Source organism: Sinohyriopsis cumingii, chromosome 5 (genome assembly GCF_028554795.1).
Source record: "Sinohyriopsis cumingii isolate HCF-2022 chromosome 5, ASM2855479v2, whole genome shotgun sequence".
Classification (NCBI taxonomy): domain Eukaryota; kingdom Metazoa; phylum Mollusca; class Bivalvia; order Unionida; family Unionidae; genus Sinohyriopsis; species Sinohyriopsis cumingii.
In genome coordinates, this window is record NC_142965.1 from 134146918 (window position 1) to 134167776 (window position 20859).

General features: G+C 33.8%; 1 protein-coding gene across 2 annotated transcripts; it reads left to right on the forward strand.

Moving 5' to 3' along the window:
* The first annotated feature begins 3965 nt into the window (after positions 1–3965).
* On the forward strand, positions 3966–20367 carry LOC149800273 (ER membrane protein complex subunit 6-like). 2 transcript variants are annotated; one of them, XM_089959860.1, is made up of 5 exons: positions 3966–4104; positions 10286–10446; positions 13822–13914; positions 14967–14986; positions 19584–20367. In XM_089959860.1, exons 1-5 carry the CDS (start codon positions 4059–4061, stop codon positions 19612–19614), a joined length of 351 nt encoding a protein of 116 aa, XP_089815986.1. In that variant the 5' UTR covers positions 3966–4058; the 3' UTR covers positions 19615–20367. The 2 variants fall into 2 exon arrangements, with proteins under 2 accessions (XP_089815986.1, XP_089815985.1); XM_089959859.1 differs by lacking the exon at positions 14967–14986.
* The last annotated feature ends 492 nt before the right edge of the window (positions 20368–20859 follow it).

Here is a 20859-nt window from a genome sequence, read left to right on the forward strand (position 1 = left end):
ATGGTTAATGATTTGCTGTTCTGACAACATAAGCGCCAATGTCTGTGGGGGTTCTGATGAGTTAGTTCTTTCTTGGCTCATACCTTTGGATTCCATGGAACTGTTTACCACCTCTGCATCTACATGAAGTGACATTCACATGTGATGGTAAAAAATTAATTCACTCTTGGCTTTTTCATCAAACTGGCATATGATTTAGTGGGTATACAAGATAGCTAGTGTGGGTCATTACTTCTTACTGCATTTTTTCTTGAGTTCTTCCTCCAAGAGTTATACTGGTCACTATGTGTATCCTATCTTACACGGAGAAATGGCATTAAACCAATAAACAACAACAAACAGAGGTGTAGGAAGTATTTATGATCTGCTGTTACAAAGCTTTCATATAAAAATGCAAAAAAAAAGAAGAAAAAATGTAAAGTGTACAAAAATTTCTTATAAAACTATAAAATACAAACAATATTTTAAAAATTTGAACAATTGCAAATTAATGTTTCTTTTAAAAAGGACAAAGTTTCAACCAAAAATGTACTACCAAAAATTTATAACCAAAATATAAAGATCTAAAACAAAAATTCAAATACAAAAAGTTCATATAACTTAAAAACAAATTAACATTTAATAATATTTTGAAAATTAAATACAACTTAACAAGACAAACATGAATAAGTAATCTGAAAACATGCACACAAAACTTCAAAACAAAACATTCCGAATATTTACAACAACAACAAAATTAAAAAGCCAGATTCAAAACTAAATTGAAAGCCAATTTGAAAAATAAAATATTGCAAATACAAACAATTTAAAACTGGATTGACCTGAATGAAATTAAAACATGAAAAACATGTTAACAAAATATGTTGCAACTGATAAGTTGTAAGGAAAACGTTTTAAAGAATGTGTGAAAGGTTTTAATGTAAAATCTTTACATGTTATAGAAAATCACAATTGTTTAATTTTTTTAATTTTTTAGCTGTCAAATTTTTTAAATATTTATAAAACTTGAACAAATAAAATTTACAAAATTGAGGAAAAAAATAAATATTTAAAAAATTAAAATAATAACATTGTTCAAAAGCTTCTTTTATACAATATTACAAAGTCTGAAAGCTGCCAAATTTCTTTAATTTCAGTTTTAAACATTAACAAAATACCAAACAAAACAGAGGAGGAAAAGTGTATAGATGAAGGACATGTATAAACTTGTAATTTACACATATCTGTGGCCTAACCAATACACCTTTACTATCCAACACTACACATGCACATAGAGGAAGGAAATGAGACAGTAGATGATTTACACATTCTTATAGACAAAATAACACACACATCTATTAAAGGAACAACAAACAACAAAACAAAAAAACAGATCCTAAGACAAAAGCCAAGAGTAAGAAACCAATCCATGAGGCAACATTATTTATATGTCATGAACAAGGACATTGGCAAGCAAACTGTCCTTCACAAAAAGGAAAGTGAAGGAAGTGCAAAAGGAAAAAAAAGAAGATATTGAAGAAGAAGAAGATATTGAAGAAGAAGAAGAAGCTATGACCTCTTAGAAGATTCAAATAAATTCAGAAAAACATTTATTGCAGTGGTAGAAATTTCATTGTGATTCCTTCTTTATGAGAAAACTCCCAAAGTAAGTTAAATTAAAAAGTTGGTTATTATTATTATTATTATAATTACTGAACAGACATATACATATAAAACAGCACACATACCATCAAACAGACATAAAGGATATATATATATATATATATATATATATATATATATATATATATATATATATATATATATATATGCATTTTTAAGTTGTATTTAATTTTTTTAATATTACATATTTTGCAATTATTTAATTTCTTGTGTATGATGTTTTGATTATTGTTACAATTGTTACTTTTTGTTAAATTGTTTAAATTACTCAGTTTGTCTTACAGTTTATTAATTTTGTAAAGTTTGCAAAAAAAAATTTAATTTTTATCTTACAATTTTGTACATTTTCAAATTGATTGAAAAGGTTTCATAAATGTATGTACTTTTTCAGAAATTTCTATTAATTGTTAAAAAATTGTACCATTTTATAATTATCTTTTTTACATATATTTAATTTATAGTGTGTGTTTAACTTTTGTCATGATTGTAAGTTGTAATAAGCAGAATGTTTTCATAGCATTTGAGATTAATGCCAGTCACACTAGATTAGGTGCATCATGTTCTATTACATGATAGGTAAAGTGAAAACTATGTATAAATATGGATTTGATAAACAACTAATTTATTCCTGTTTTAGGTCAGTCTGTGGCAATTCTTTTTATCAGTGTTCACAATTATGTTGGTGAAATCAAATATGACTCAAAAGTAATAATAATATCCATTGGATCTATAAGGTGTTCATTGACTTTTTTATTAATACATTACTTTGAATTTCAATGAATTCATTCAAAGACATTCTGGATTGCATCATTGTGTTATATCAGGACAGTCAAGGCTATTGGAATTGGGGCCCCGAGTGGCCGAGTGGTCTAAAGCGCTCTTCGTTACGGATCACTGCCATCTCACCTCTGTCTGCGGCGGTTCGAGTCTAAGATTCAGCCAATGTGGGCATGTGAGAAAGCTTGCCAGTAGCTTCTCGTGGGTCGGTGGTTCTTTCCGGGGTTTTCCGGGTTCTTCCTCCACCATTAATACTGGCCGCCATGTATAGCCTATCGTGCTGAAAAATGGCATTAAACCCCACAACAACAACAAGCTATTGGAATTAATTTAGTACATTCTTTTGTTTTGGACAATTGATGTGACATTTAGCATTATTTGAACTTCACAATAATGTAAGTGTCTTTTTAATGTTTTTTGGGGGTATTGTAGGGAAATATTGCTCATTGATTTTACTGAAATTGTTGGTTTCAATTTCTTTTTGTTACATATTTTAAGACAAAGCGGTAAAACTTTGCAATAATTAAATAATGTTAAGATTTCTCTTTTTTGTTGCTTTTTTGCAATTTTGAGATTGTTAATATTTTCGATACTTTTTAAAGACTTTATTTAAATAAAAAGATTTTTTTTATAGAAAGATTGAATTATGTATACATTTTTAGTTTAAAATTTGCTTTTTACTTGTTTGTGTAAAATTTATTTTCTTTTCAAACAATGTTTATAAGTACCTTATAATTTTTACATTGTTTAAAATATTTGTACATTTATCTTTTCAAAATATTTGTAATTTTAATGTTTTATACTCTGTAATGTTGATTGTAAATTTTGTACTTTTTCTTTCAATTTTATGTTTATTTTTTAAAACTGATTCATCGTGTAAATTTTGAAAACTATACAAAAAATTTCTTTAATTATTTTGTCTTCTTTCATTATTTATATTTTTTAAAATTTAAAAGAATTACGTATTGACTTTTATATATTCTTATATACAAATTATGTTTCAGCATAAATCAAGTCTTCTGCTTCAATAGAATGTCAAGTAGCTCTTGACACAGAATATATACATCTACATGGAATCCAATTGCTCTGCAAAATATGAACTTTTTCATTAATAACCCCAATAACCCCAATGAAATTAGAGTTTATGTCATCAACAAAAACTAAGGATGTCCTAGTTCATGTCATCAATGCATATGACTGTTATGATCCAGGAAAACAATATGATAGGCTTAATGAGATGAAATGTTGTTTTTACCTGATTCAATAATACTGTCGACCCACCCCCACCCCCAAATAAATAAAGAAATATAGAAATAAATACAGCATTAAGCAATACACGTTTATATTAAGTAATTTTAGAAAATCACATTTGCATAAAGTAATTTTCATGAATGATTTAACAGTTGTCATGTTGTATCAGTCGGCATTGCACTCCATCCGATACTCTTTTTTCCTCCGGAATTTAGAATGGGAGGGCATCGGCTTCAACCCGGAATAGTACTAGGCCATTTCCGCCAGGTCCTGTTTCTCACTTGAGGGAAAAGACCAAGATTTTCCGATTGCTGCAACAACTTTCATGCGGTTAACCCTTGATTTTATTTGTTTAGTTCAATGCCACAATGTCGACGACCATAGCAGTGAAAACTAAACAACGAGTGAAGAAAGGTTTTGATTATAAAGAACTACATGATTAATCTGAGACAAAGTTCTTAGGATCAAATTAAGTTGCTTTTTCAGAATAGCAAGATCGTACATGCTTGCAAGGTGTTAAGTTTTAAGCAGGCGTGCCCCTCGCTCCATCATGATTTATAGTAATCACAAGGGCGTTTTAGGCCTGTAGTGCAGGACCCCGAGCCTGATATTTATGTGTTGGGCATGTAATTGTATAGATATATCACGTTCTGATACCCTGCAGCTATATGTGTGCCTTTGGCCCAAGCTAGTTATCCCTTATCATTTTGGCGTAAATTAAGCAAATTTTATTAAAGTTTCCCCATATTGTCCGAGATTCCTCACAATCCAATTGCCTGTTGAACAATTGGAATTCACCGACACCACGCGGTGTCTTAATAGGGTAGCTGCTTACTATTATGGCCGTAGCAGACTTGAACGACTCTGGAGGTCCGGGTGGCTGAATGGTCTAAAATACTGGCCTTTACAGATAATTCTCACATCGGTCCTTTGTGTCAACTCGACCAGTGTGGTAGTCCTACAGTGTAAGACCTCGACTCATATGTTTTGGTCTTACTGCCTAAATAATGTTGCAGTGTAGCGTGTTTTTATGACATCATAATGAAAGTCAGATTTTCAGGAATATCTCACACACTTGGAGGCTCATAACAATGTTTTTTTCTACAAATTAAAGTCATAATATTTTAGTCAGACTCTGCTTACTAAGATATCTTTTTTCTAACAAATTCAAATTCTCACACAAGAAATTGGACCCTTTTTAAATTTCATTGGCCTACATTTCACTTGGCTGGAAAATGATGGAAGCAGGGAATGAAGAAATTTGGTTAAACTGAAGCATACTTCTTTAAGGAAATGAGTAAAAATAGATTAATATTGAAGAAAGGGTTTAGATAGCTTTGTTTCATTCAAGATTCTTATCATCCTTTTAACCGATCAGTGCTCAAAGAATTTTTGTTTTTAGACACAAGCCCTGGCTGAAATTCCACAAGCCTGGACTCTAATTCCCACATATCCATAATTTCTCCATTATTCATATTAACACAATGCTGCAATAACTACAGTTTGAATATAAATTCAGTAGGGTTCAATGGGGTTTAAAGGTATGGTTTAAAGGAAAGTGTTGTTAGTATCCATCACTACGCTGGTGTGTTTGACAAAGTAAAACCTCATCAACCAAGAGTTCTGAAATTTATTTTTGTTAGGCTTTGCTGATAGCTAACCTGATTCAGCTTAAAAAAATTAATTACACTTGAACATTATTCCGACAACAGAAATGATCATGTTCATACCCGTCAACTCTCCTGGCGGTAGAAAAAAGCTCCTGATTTTTTAGGTCTTTCCACACCTACCTCCTGATCTCAAATTATCTCCTGATTTTGAATAGAAATGACAATTATTACATTTTACTTAAGTAAATAGAATGTTAAGTTTAAATATTATTCAAATCAATTTATGAATGTTTCTAGCCTTACTACAATACAAAAATCAGACTAAACCACAACAATAAATTTGTCGGCAATTAGTTTAAATCCCAAGAATGATCACTGCGATGCTGTAGCTTCTCCATTCCCACTAAAGAAACCGACATGAGTGAACACCTGGCATTACTATACTGTGTATTCAAAAGTTGATTACCATCATTAAAGTAAAAGCCAAGGTGGATACGTGGGTTGTTGTTTTTTCCCGGGGTTCTTCCTCCACTGTTTATACTGGCCGCCATGTATAGCCTATCTTGTGTTGAAAAAGTGTTAAACCCTACAACAACAAAAACAACAAAACTAAAGTAAAAGAAGGAATGGAGAAACATAACACGCAGCATATATGCCATCAATAATTATTCAGAATAAATATGTAGTAAATGATTTTAAATGCATTTCGAGAATAAAAAAGGGATATAAAACATGGGAAAATAAGTTCACACATGTACGGTACATGTAGCTTGAGACTGTATGTAGGTACTGCTAGTTACAACAAAATAACATTTATTTGCTGGTGCTGACAGAACACGCATTGTAGAACATGGTCTCTTGGAACTATGTTGAAAGGCTAGTCCTTTTCACAGTATAATTGACAGGTATGCATGCTTTGCATTCTATATATGCAGTAAACTCTGACTTCAAAGAAATGTTGACGCTGTTCACAAACTTGTCAAAAATATAATATATATGGCTTAAACATTCTCATCAAGGCCATAATATATAATAGTAACTCTTTGATTTACTTATAATGGTTGTTATTACCTATGCATTAGCACAATGGGCTCACAGCTTCCTTTAAATACATTTTACTAGCTATTGTCAGTCAATTAAGTAATATGTGAAATGGTGGTTTATAACTGTCCTCTTTGCCTTTAATTGCCACTATATAAAGTGCAGGGGATAGTTTTACATCAGCTCCAATCATGACTGTTTCATGTTTATACATGTACATGCTGCATTTAACGGGCATATATTGAAAGTAGTTTTTTTTTATTAATTTTTTTTATAAGTTTGCTGAAAATTGTATTTTCTAAAAAAACAGCCCAATGCCAGGGGGTTTGGGAGTACAAAATCATAATTTTAGCATGACATGCCATGCTTTAATGATTAAAATCAGGTTTCAATTTCACGTAAGACAGTGATGATCTGATTTAAATTGCTCTGTGTTTTGGCAGTTATATCATCATCTTGAAAATACATTTACAGATTTCATCAGTGTGATCAAAGATTCCTCATGCAAATAAAAAAATAAATTGACAAGCCCAACTGGCACCTCATTAAAAATACAGGACGGACCCGATCTAAAATTAATGGGGCCCAGGGCATCAGGCTGTCAAATTTTTTTGAGCACTGCCAATGCAGTTCTTGGCAAAATTGTCATTTCTTTACATTCTTTTAATTAAATTAAAATTCATGGCATATGATTTTGAGGTGAAATGACTTGTGATAAAATTACTTGGGATGCAAACTAAATTATAATTTGCTGTGTGAAAGACACTATTTTGTATCCACTTAAAAATGTTATTATGATCATCATTTAGATCTTGGTGGTCATGTAATAGAAAGTCAACATTAGACAAATTACTATTGAAACAAAGTTGTGTTTACATAGTTTCTTTACTTACTGGTACTTGTTCCTAGGAAGTGATAGGAACATTCTGAATATGGGCTAATCCATGGCATTAACATTCTGAATATGGGCCACTTCATGGCATTAGCATTCTAAATATGGGCTACTTTATTGCATGAACATTCCAATATGGACAACTCCATGACATGAGCATTCTCAATATGGACCATTCCATGGCATGAACTTTCAAAATATGGGCCACCCCATTGCATGAGCATTCTGAATATAGGCTACTCCATGGCATGAACATTCTGAATATGGGCCACTCAATTGCAAGAGTATTATGACTATGGGCCACTTTGTGGCTTGAACATTCTGAAAATAGGCCACTCCATGCATGGAACATTCTGAACATGGGCCACTCCATACATGCCAACCATTATGCTTTTGGCTTAATCATTTCGCTTTTTTCCACTAAATTACGCCTTACTTGTAAATGTATTCAGATTACACGTTTTCAGTATATACCCCCTCCAAAAAAATTATTAACATCCCATTAATCCCACATACCATATTCTAGAAAAGACGGCTTCTGTGTAAATATGACATAAGAGTACGCTTGTCCATAGACTTACATGCACATTCCTAACAGTATTATGTTCTATTTGTAGCAGTTACCCTGTTTCCAAGAAGTAGGCTGGTTCTGCTTTCAAACTTTTGACGTTAGTTTCTATTTATAGCAGCTGTATGGCTTAGGAGAGAACAGACTGGTTTTCTAACCGGTAATCTTTGCTTGCAGATTCTTTGTTCAAATTGATAACTGGTACAGAACCACTCTGCAGGTATTTGGCGCTAAAAGTCAAGTTGGATTTATTCTAGTCAATGAGTGTGTTAGAGCAAAAATGTTTTTCAAATAATTTCACAGATGGATCAGAAAAGATGAAAAATCAATTCAGAGATGAATACATGAACTACATATTACAGCGTGGGTACGTGGGAAAGCCTGCCAGTAGCTTCTAGTGGGTCGGTGGTGCATCCCTGGGTTTTCCAGGGTTCTTCCTTCACCAGTTATACTGGCTGCCATGTATAGCCTATCTTGTGCTGAAAAATGGCATTATACCCTCGAACAACATCAACAACATATTACAGCATTCCATTCTAGGGCAGCTTCATGCCCATTGCAGGCTGTGTGGAAAGGATTTTAATATTGGTCATGGTGGTAAAACAAAGAAACCTTGAATTAGCTCATTTTACTAACTCCAGTATTAAGGTAACTTCTTTTTTTACAGCAAAACTAATTGTGGTCATGAATTTTATTGATGCAGAGGCATTATGTACCGAGTTCTTAAAAGAACATGGACTATCCCTAGCAGTAGAAGACTTTGTTGCTCCTTTGTTCAAATGGATGTTTCCTAATAACAAAGTTGCAGAAAATATGCATGTGCAAGAACAAAATCATCTAATATTGTTAGGTGTTTAGCAGAAGATATGTCACTTAAAATTGCAGAAGCCATGAAAATTGGGCCATTTAGTATTGCAACAGACAGGAGTAGTGATTATGATGACAAAAAGTTGTACCCAGTCTGTGTAAGAGACTTTGACAACGAAAAGGGCAAAGTCAGAGTGCTCTTCTTTTATTACCAGAATTAACAGTAGATTCCACTGGAGAAAACAATTTTTTATTTGCTTCATAATGCTTTGAATAAATATAAGTTGGCAGAACTGTATGGGGTTTTCAGCTGATGCTGCATCAGTGATGACTGGAATTCATAAAGGAGTTGCATTCTATATTTTGACAAATGTCTCCATCATTGTTCATATCAGGTTGTCTCTGTCATTTGATGCACCTTGCTGCAGGAAAGGCTGCTGATACATTGGAGGGAGAACTCCTGAAGTATCAAGTTGGCACTCTACCTGACAATGTACTTCATGGGGACAGAGTTGATTTTTTCATCTTATTTGCCAGCTAAAAGACCCAATAACTGGAAGATATAAATTTCCTCTCCTTTGTCAGGTTTTGAAATGAATATTGGTTCTTTACCATTCATAGCTGACTGTGAGAGATTGTTCAGCATTGTTAACAAAAATAAAACTGAATTCAGATACAGGTTTTGTAACCCAGCACTTGGTGCTCTACTGGTATGCAAAACATTCATAGTCTCAGCTGGTACAAAGTGTTTTGAAATGCAATATGAATCTGTTGCTTTTTAAAGCTCAAAGTGTTATATACAAAAACTTGAAGCAGTAATTGATGTTAAAAGTCCAGAGGGATAAATAAATCATTTTGTACAAATGCTCATTAAATTTTGTATCATGTTATATGTGGATTACTCTTTTTCTGCTCAGATTACTCTTTTTGTCCACTTGGGATTAGTTTTTCCTCGCAAGGGGTTGGCATGTATACCACTCTATGACATGAACATTCTTAATATGGGTTACTTCATGGCATCAACATTAAAAATATGGGCTTCTCCATGGCATGAATATTCTGAATATGGGCCACTCTGTGGCATTGTTAATTTAGACCATTCAGTGTCACATACTTACCACAAGAAATAGCCGCTAAAATAATGCAATAAAAGTTAAATGAATGATATTTATCATCATGACGACCGTGAAACTGTCATATTTTCACTAATAAAAGCCAAGATATGGCTGCCTGAACAATAATTTTCTATTGTAATGATTGCTATCAATTAAAATTAACCGAATTAAATTTTTTTATTGTTATTTAGATATATTTGTTGGTATCTCTCAATCCAGTCATAATGGTCTAACAGCACAAAGTATTGAAGCACAGGATATTTCTTCCATAAAAGTATAAATAGTACCCAGGAAGGCACGTTTTACAAAATATTTGCCAGGGTACTCAGAATAATCAAAAAGGTGACTATTCCTCATTAAAAGTGCCTTCCCTGGGTCCTAAGTATATTTTAATAGAAAATCCATTAGCATTTATTTGAATTACTTAATAAAACTACTGCAATAATTTCAAGTCTTAGGAGATCCCTTTTATAGTGATCTTGAATAAACAGCATCAAGAACACATGTAAAATGTTAATATTGCATGATTTGAACACAATGTATCATTTCTCTTTCATTTCAGATTTTACAGTTTATAATGAATTGGCAATGAGACAAAACAGCTTTGTCCTTGAATACAGCAGGACCTCAATGTCAGCTTTGTCAGGGGCAGCAGCGGGAATTCTGGGATTGACAGGCCTCTATGGATTCATCTTCTTCTTTATCATGGCTTTTGTTTTGTCTGTGTGTATTTTTTTAATTACCAGCAGTTACTATATTTTATGATTTTCCCAAAGTAAAGCGCACACATGGTAATAGAGGTCTGTTTAATGTTTTTATAGTATAGTTGGACAAGAATGTGGCGTTTGGTAGGGTTGGGGAGGGGTGCTTCCAATATATTATTTAAATTACCATAGAAGTCCCACCCCGGGCTTGATTTTGTAGGGAGTGAAATTAGTGATAGAGAGTGGTAAGGCTCCGAGCCCCCAGTCAGCAATGCCAACAGTTAAATTATTGAGAACACAAAAGATGAAATTCAAATGAATAACAATTTAATACAGTTTAATATTCAAATGATAATAATTTCCCAATCATTCTACTTCCTCTCGACCAAGTGATAGCCTATTGCATCCTTTGATTTATAGTAAGATCGCTTTTCCACCTGTCCTTGTTTTCTGCTCATCTGTATCTCTCCTATCCCGTCAATTTCTTCTCTCCTTCTGAATTCCCTCCTAACTCCTTCTCCTAGACTGCTCCTTCTCCAATTCCTTCTCTTCGACTCCTTTTCCTCCTCCTCCTTGACTCTGCTCTCCGGCTATCCTTCGATTCGCAATTGACTTCTCCACTAGTCTCTATTCTGTCTCTCACCTAGAGACTCGGGACTAAACCACACCAGAAGTCTGTCCCCTAAAAGCTTCCTGTGAAATCACAAGTACATTAGCAGATTTCCTTAGCCATCTTGTCTCACACAATCAGTCATCAGATAAAGGCTATTACATTTTTCGGTCATGCATTCGTGCACATCGAAATACCCATACGCTCTTTTATGATAAACAGTGTTGTAATAAAAGCATGGTATCAACTACTTATCATACAGACATCAATAAATTGCATCACATCAGTATATATATTCTTAATCTCATTATACTGAACAATACCACAGCAATCAGATGCATTTCTGTACATTACACTCCCACAAGTGTACACAAATATTTAAATATCCATATTAACTAAATTTACACACTGCAACCATTTTCCAAATAGACCAAAGACTTAAATGGTACTAACAGATGCCTGGCTTGGCGTTCACCATTAAGAGGTTAGTGTTAGGACTGGTATGCCTGGTTTCGGGATAATTTGACTGGGTGGAACATCATTCTACGTGTCTGCAGCATGATGCCCCAGTGCTAGACATCAGTATAAACTGTCACATTGCAGACATCGTAGTGATAAGACTGAATTTTTTTTAAAGCTACATTAAAAATCCAAATCACACCCCATTTTCCAAAGTTACAATTCGATTCAACAGTTGCAAAATCTAGAATATCACATGAATAAATGCAGTTAATTTACTACAAAGTAAACAAATAGTGTATTACAATATTAATTCTAACCACAAGCTAGCAATCTACATAATTCTTTACATAATCATAGTTCATTTCTCAAATACGCGTTTAAATTAAACACTACAAAGGTAATTCTACATACTAACGATTCTAGTAATGAAGTGTACAGACTGCACATAATTACAATTACAATTCTGTAATATTCTGCAACAATCAAGCAAATAACTCACTGACCTTTACAAAGCTTTGTCTTTCCTATGAATTTCCCAAGTTTTCCCGCCAATTTTCAGGTGGCTTTCCCAGAGTTATTGCTTTAACTTTCCAGCACAATGTTTCACAATTACTGAAGTTTCTAAATTACTCAATTAAATTCGGATTGAAATGGTGACCACGCCCTCTCTCAATTCCGATTGGATATCGATTCTACCCTGTTCTGTTCAACTTAGCAGACAGTGGTCTGGTTGTCTGTCAGTGTGGTGAGATTTACGACACCAGTAAGGGTCCTTTGTTCCTGAACAAAGCTTTCAACATCCACGTGTGATTTTTGACACCCAACAAAGATGACTCTCATAACAATTACGAACAGGACCACTATAGCCGTGGGGTCTAACATATATACATGGCTTCTAACCAATTCCTTTGTTTCATGACTTACTTAATCGCGGGCAGGCAATGTGACAGAGAATGACCTGTCTGTTTTACCTTTAAGTGGAATACTGTGAATATATTATTTTTTGTGTAGTACCAGTTTTCTTGGATTTTGAAATATACTGCTGGCCATAACTTTGAAAACTCGGCAACAGTGGTTTTACATAGAAACAATAGGACCCCTTCACTGAGGGCCTCTAAATATCACAAAATAGATATGGCATCAAGGTCAGTACAATCTACATTTGACTAGCATAGGTTGTTTTGGAATTTAGCTCTTGATCAAATCAGTTTTTGGCACCCCGTATACCAACTTTAGAACCACGAAACTTGTTATTTTTGTTTCATGGGGATTAAGAAACTTAAATATTGCATGTGTATTAGGAATACACTGATCTACAGTCACTTGAAAAATGTTGAAATTTGTAGAAAATCAACTGTGATCAGGAAATGCCTATAGTCCATTACATATATCAATGTCCCTAATGGTTTATAATTTTAAAAAAATACATTAAACCCGCACTCTACATGTGACTTTCTACTCCGAGTCTTTCACATGAAGAGGAATAAATTCTAACAGTGAATTGTCTGTTAAACATGGTTATTTTATCTATCGAAGCTTTATCAAATTTACGATAATAATAAAATAAGTATGTCATGAACACACTGAAAAGCATAAATGTACAAGGGAATCAAAATTATTTTAACAGTTGTCACTTGCCCCTATGGCTGTAGTTTTGTGGTTCCAAACCGACACTCTGTGACAAGATCCAAGCGATGATGTACCGCTTGTAGTAAAACCATACTATTTTTACTGTGTAAAAAAAACAACAAGATGTTCAAGACCCAAGGGTAAAGTACCCATGCATGTCGAGAAATATGGGCATCACACCACGAGTGACCTACAATGAGATGTACTCATTTAGTAACTATATGTCAAGGTAATAAAACAAGCTACTCTAGTTAACGCTATGCGCATTGACAAAATGGCAGCCATTACAAGACTGGTAGAACATTATTTTCATCTTATGAGACTCCGTTTGCATAATTGGATAGAATAACTAATTTACTGTGTTGAGAAATGTAGGTCAGAGTGTCTAAATGCTAGATAGGTACCTGTATGCATCATGCTGTCTTTTCCTTTCAACTCGTTTGAACCATGCATCAAATAATGTTGGCCATGTTTATTACAATACTTCTGTAAAATGTTCTAAATATATGCTATAAAATAGGTGAGGATTTTAAATCTTAGAATTATTAAATTTTCAATAGACCTCTCTGCAATACAGTTTAAAGAAAAAATTGAAGCTGAGTATTCATTTGAAACTGAAATGTTTTATTAAAGTTGGGCATGGTCCTTATTTTGAGTTTGGGGTGGTGACTAAATTTGTATTTTCTTTTTCAGTTTTTATTATTGTTGAAAGCTGGATCAAATTGGAGCAAATACTTTCCATCAAGAAAGGTGTTATTTTTGAGTGGACAGTTTGGTGGACTATTTGTATCCTTTATTTATTTTTCTTCCAAATATTTCAAGTTTAACAGATTTTTAAGGGTTTAAAGGTAAGAATGTTTGCAGGGTTTTTTTTTTCATTTTTGTTGGTTTTAATGGTAATTTTAGCACATTTTTGGCTACATCATTCTAAGTGACTTTCTGAATAATACACCAGGGCAGCTGACTCCGGTTGGCACATGTGGGTATTGAGCCTGTGGCCCTTGGATTAGGAGCCTGGCACTCTGTCATCTTAGCTACCATCCACCCCTACAGTTCTGTTATTAAGGCCACAAGGGATTGCTATTATTATTATTATTATTATTATTATTATTATTTTTAAATTTAAATTCAAAGCACCATTTATTGAAACCTTTTAGAGAAATAGTATGTAATATCTCACAGTGGAATGTCAAATTAGTCTCAAGAACTAAACCATTATACTTTAATTAGTTGTGGAGTTGATGGGTACATGAATCCATTAGGATTTTTTTAAAAATCATGCCAATATATTATTGGTAGTTTCCGATGTGTTCTTGTCAGTGCATATATACTAGTATGGTGCATGGATGGATATTTGTATCTATGTATGATCACTTGAACAATGTAGAATGTTTTGCTGTATGAATATGACATCATAGGAAGCAGTTCATATTTGATAATTCAAAAATAATTGACAGAGTTGTAACATTTAACTAGCAGCTATGTTTATTCAGTTATTTTGTAAATGTAATCATTTAAGTTGTGTGGATACATTTAATAGATTTTTTTTTGGTGTTTCAAAAATGCAGGTTGGTTTATTTGTGCTGAGGCAAACAGATTAAAGTCCCATGCACAAGAAAATATTGACATGATAGATGACCCAGGCCGATTTGACGGTTGGAATTGAATCCACACTTCTGGTCACAATCAGCTTGCTAACCACTGAGTCACCATGGGTCCTGCTTCCTGGGGGTGAGGGGACATTTACATTGTATAAATGTTGAAAACTATGCTCATAAACAAATTAGTCAACATCTTGCCTTTTTTAACAATTATGATTCCTTAACTAATTTGTTCAGACATATGTGCTATTTTGGACGTATCCTTTTCAGTGAGAAATATGTATCTAATGAACGATTTCTTACAAGCACATTCAGCAGGTAATTTATGGTTGCTTCTTGTATTCATTCAAGACCATTTTCGTGAAGCAAACATGAATCATTTGCTAGCTGTGGATGTAAGATGTGGGATTTTTGTAATCCTTTAAGCATTTGTGGTAAGACACTTGCTTGCCACCTTTTCTGGGACCTGTGTTTCATATTCAGTACTTTTGTGTACACAAGGCATTATTGTTTATTTTAATACACTTCATTCCACTTCCATGCTGTTGAGACTATATAATAATTGTTAATGATTGCAAAAGAACTGGGATTAAGGTAATAATCACATGATCTCAATCATCTGGTCTTTGAGGTCAGACTAGTCTGATTATGTGACATTGCAGAGCAACTGAGATCAGTGTATTACAGTAATACCTCAAACATTCGCGAAGTTAGGTTCCAGAAGTCGTGGATCAGGAGGAATCGCGAATGTTTGGTACGAGTCACTAAAAATGCTAATAAATGCTTATTTCTAGGGTTTAAACCCTAAATATGACCCAAATCATGCTCCCAAAGCACTTTAATTTCATTTAAAAGTTAGCTTAATACATTACACTTAAAAAGAGAAATAAATGGTTGACGTAAAAATAGAGTACAGTATCACCTAATGGGTATTTGCCACACTAGCGCATTTACAGTACGGTACATGTATACATGTACTAATATTACCCCTATACTAATTCACTGGCTGCCGTTTTCTTTTGCACTCACAGTAAGGTAAAACCAAGTAACGAATGGGACTGTAGACTTAATGACTGACGTTTTCTTTGTCATTGTCAGGAAGGTAAACTAGGTAAACTTCATATGTCACAGAAGTCATATAACGAAGGTACAATTCAATAAAATAAAGAAAACATGTACGTAGAGGGTACCAATGAAAATTTTGCGAATCCGTGAATTCGCGAATCCAGAAACGCAAATGCACGAGGTATTACTGTACTCACATGATCTCATTAATCTGACCTTTGTATGTCAGACTAGATTAAGTATAAGGCATTGCAGAGCAAATGAGATCAAGGTAATAATCAAATGAGCTCATTAACCAGACCTTCATGTGTCAGACTTGACTAGTTTCCACCAAAACCCTTGACAGTTTTGTACCCCCCGCCCATTCCAATTTCAAAAAATGAAAGGCCTGAAGGAGATTCAAAAAAGTGCACTAAACCTTGCCCTTTCATTCATTCATTTATAATTTCTAACCCAATTGTCACCAGGGTGTCCCGTTGGCTTCTTTGCATTTTAAATAAAAGGGACATTTCTATACTTACATGGCATCCATATTTGCATGGGTGTGCCTATTTTGATGATTGTTACAATTCTAGGTCTTAATGAATGAGCTGAAGTAAAATTAAAAGGCAATTTATTTCCCTACAAAATGAGACTTCAGTAGATACTTACAGTATTGTGAGCTAAATCCCGGATAATCTTAAATGTCCTATTACAAGTCCAAAAATATATGTTCTGAATGTATTCCAATAGTCTTGAATATCCTGATATAACACAATGATGCAATCCAGAATGTCTTGAATGAAATCACAAAAGTCCAAAGTGGTGTATTATTTCATAAGCGAAATTCTAGTGACTATTTTAAATAATTTATCTTGAATTATATCTGATAACAACACAACTGCAAACTCAGATCATGGATTCCCACATACTGATATAAAACTGAAATGATTTGTTTCTCAAATCCCTGTTTATGCACATTTTCACTTGACCATGAGGTAAATCATTCAAATGGAAAATTCCAGTCTAATTGTTAACAAGATTGGGCCTAGAATGTTCTTAACTCAACTGCCATGGAAACATTCTATTTACAGTATAGATATATATAACATGGTTTTTGTACAATAAAGTTGCAGTTCTTCAAACTACTTCATTTGCTTGGTTTCAAATTATTAGGGATATTTTTCCCTTTTTATTTTTTAAAAATGTTTGGAAAATAGAACAAAACATTAAAAATTCTGAATGCAAACAATGTTCTCTTTACCTTCTTTTTATGCAAAATTCAAAAATCCACTCCTTTGCTGGAAATGGATTTTACCAGAAATTGGAATGTGAGCAGGCTCGTCATTTACATTGAAAACCTCCATTTGGTTTGACAATGCTAAGACTCCTTGGTAACAGTCTGGCTAGAAATGATAAATTAATGAATGAAATGACAAAGTTTTATTTTTATATCCTTGAAGATTTTCGTTTTTGAAATTGGAAGGGGAGGGGTACAAACTGCCTGGGGACTTGGTAAATACTAACATTATTAGACATCACAGAGCAATTGAGATCATGGTAATACAATCTCATTAATCCAAACTTCTCAAATTAGTCTAATTATGTTATTGGCACTTGATAGCTGGCTTCTTTTCAATGTCAGATTATGTTAAAATGACATTCATCATGATGTAATATGCAAATTCTGACAGAAAATTAAAGGGAACAAAGTGTTGAATGTGATCTTTATAATGGATTTTTCTGCTTTAAACTTCTATGGCAATTTCTCAGTAACAAAATTACATTTTCTTGTTTGTATATCATTCTTTACATCAATAGTATCATTCCTTGATGGTTTGCTTTTACAGGGACTGGGACAAAATATTTTGTAAATATTTTATTTCTTCAAAATAAGTAGTAAATGTAAGAATTGGTTCAGTTAAAACATAATTACAATGATATTATATATAAAATATAGATCCAGACTCTTCTCATTTTCACACTGGTCTGACAACAATTAGACGAGGACTGCAGATCCTTCAAACTAAAGTTATGATTATTACAACAGGAGAATCATTACTACAATAAAGTAGCTTGAAATTATTTGGTTGTTTTAATGAGAAGTGACTTTATATAAAAGTAAAGAACTTTGAGTTTTGTAAACTATCTTTTCTGCCCATTTTAGTTGCTTACCTCTATAATTTTGACTTTGCAGGCTACAATTTGTTCCAAAGTGATTTGGTAACCTGAACTTACTATTAATGTATAAAAGGACATGTCGAATTACAATGAATCATGTAAAATTAAATAAGTGTCTATCTTTTGATACAAATAACATACTTCAGTGGTACATTTTTGTTAGGTGAAGGCAAGGGGATCTCATATATTTTGCTATGAAGCTTGGAAAAAAAGTCTGTTTAGAATTATTTTTCTGCTCTCCCAAGATATGTGGCAAAATACTACTTATGTTGTTCATTTACTGATTAGTCCTAACAAACAGCATAGATCCAGATCTATCAGTGCATTGTATGATGATAAGTCTGGGTTTTTGCATTGTGTGATGATAGATCTGGGTCTGTGCATTGTGTGATGATAGATCTGGGTCTGTGCATTGTGTGATGAATGATCTGGGTCTGTGCATTGTGATGATATATCTGCGTCTGTGCATTGTGTGATGATAGATCTGGGTCTGTGCATTGTGATGATATATCTGGGTCTTTGCATTGTGTGATGATAGATCTGGGTCTGTGCATTGTGTGATGATAGATATGGGTCTTTGCATTGTGTGATGATATATCTGGGTCTGTGCATTGTGTGATGTTAGATCTGGGTCTGTGCATTGTGTGATGATAGATCTGGGTCTGTGCATTGTGATGATATATCTGGGTATTTGCATTGTGTGATGATAGATCTGGGTCTTTGCATTGTGTGATGATAGATCTGGGTCTGTGCATTGTGTGATGATATATCTGGATCTGTGCATTGTGTGATGATAGATCTGGGTCTGTGCATTGTGTGATGATAGATCTGGGTCTGTGCATTGTGTGATAGATCTGGGTCTGTGCATTGTGATGATGGACTTGGGTCTGTGCATTGTGTGATGATAGATCTGGGTCTGTGCATTGTGTGATGATAGATCTGGGTCTGTGCATTGTGATGATAGGTCTGGGTCTGTGCATTGTGTGATGATAGATCTGGGTCTTTGCATTGTGTGATGATAGATTTGGGTCTGTGCATTGTGTGATGATAGATCTGGGTCTGTGCATTGTGATGATGGACTTGGGTCTGTGCATTGTGTGATGATAGATCTGGGTTTTTGCATTGTGTGATGATAGATATGGGTCTGTGCATTGTGTGATGATAGATCTGGGTCTGTGCATTGTGTGATGATAGATCTGGGTCTGTGCATTATGTGATGATAGATCTGGCAGTGCATTGTGTGGTGATAGATCTGGGTCTTTGCATTGTGTGATGATAATCTGGGTCTGTGCATTGTGTGGTGATAGATCTGGGTCTGTGCATTGTGTGATGATAGATCTGGCAGTGCATTGTGTGGTGATAGATATGGGTCTTTGCATTGTGTGATGATAGATCTGGGTCTGTGCATTGTGTGATGATAGATCTGGGTCTGTCCATTGTGTGATGATATATCTGGGTCTGTGCATTGTGTGATGATGGATCTGGGTCTGTGCATTGTGATGATAGATCTGGGTCTGTGCAGTTTACAGTTTGATTTGGCTTATAAGCGAGTATGTACAGTACCCATGCAGATAACAGGTTTATTTCAGTTTACTGTATAATTCATTATACTCCTTGACAGAGTCTCAGATTTTTGTATGGAATGGTCCATGTATACTGAAGGGGAAGGAAAGGGGCAGGATCTCAAATGGCATTTGACACATGTCATGTGGACTCAAGTGCAATCTCCTTTCTTATTTGTGCATGCATATTTTATACTTATTACAGTGATTTCATCAAATCTTTGAGTAGTTATCATTATAATTTGTCTCATCATATCTCATTTCTAAGCATTTTCTCATATCTCATTTCTAAGCATTTTCTCATGCCATAAGAAGTAGTAAAGAGCTTTTGTTATCAGGATACATTTGCATTTTCAGTTTCCTTGTTACACTGTTATTTTATGAAGAACTATCTGTTGGAATTTTGTTGTGATCTATTTATTAATATGTGGTTATTTGTCGGTAATTACATATTGATCTCTAGCAAGTTCTATATAAAAGCTTAAAGATGCGATGTTAATAATATATTGTACCATCTGGACAATAAACTCTTATGGTAAAATAAGAATAGAGTTAAAACAAACACCCGATGGCATTTTTGTGTTGTTTTCAGCAGAAGTACATGAATGTATGTGTTAAGAGAGAGAAAGATGGAATGAAACTTTTCCTTCTGATGATTGTTCTGGTCGTAACTGAGTAATTGGTGTGATTATGCAGCTGTTTACCTCATCCTGGTTCTGTTTCATCGTTGTTCTTTGCTTAAGTAATTACTTTATGTAATATACTGCTTCATAAGTCTGTGATAAGTATAACAGACTGAATTAAATGCATTTGACTTCACTAATTTCAAATTAAATCAAACATATGTATTATCTAGAATTTACTGTTTTTAATTTAGCCTTATTTCTCAACTACTTCATTAGGATATACATATATTTCTGTCCATCTGTCTGTCTGTTGCTCCATCCCTTCCATCTCAGGACTTATTAAAATAAGAAATGAATCAGTCAAAAGACAGCAAAATTTATTCAGACACCTTAGTGTTTTATTTGTCAGTACTCCAAGTGATCAGTACTAAGTGATGATGAAGATATGCCAGAAAGTTGATAGTTTCATTTCTTTTTTTCCTTTCATACGATGATGCTGTACTTCTCAGGAATGTACTCACATGCAGTTTGATTATATCATATTTGATAGTACTGCTCAGGCTGTATGTACATATTCAGTCTTTTAGCACTGCTCAGACTTTATGTACTTATCAAGTTTGATAGTACTCCTCAGGATGTATATACATATCAAGTTGGATAGTACTGCTCAGGCTGTATGTGGATATGAAGTTTGAGAGCACTGTTCAAACTATATGT

What these genes read in the sequence shown, in the direction of transcription:
- LOC149800273 (XM_089959859.1), top strand. Translation starts at nt 4,059, where the DNA reads ATGTCGACGACCATAGCAGTGAAAACTAAACAACGAGTGAAGAAAG. An exon ending in TAAACAACGAGTGAAGAAAG is followed by an intron (nt 4,105 to 10,285) that starts GTTTTGATTATA and finishes CTTTCATTTCAG; the next exon opens with ATTTTACAGTTTATAATGAA. An exon ending in GACAGTTTGGTGGACTATTT is followed by an intron (nt 13,915 to 19,583) that starts GTATCCTTTATT and finishes ACAGAGTCTCAG; the next exon opens with ATTTTTGTATGGAATGGTCC.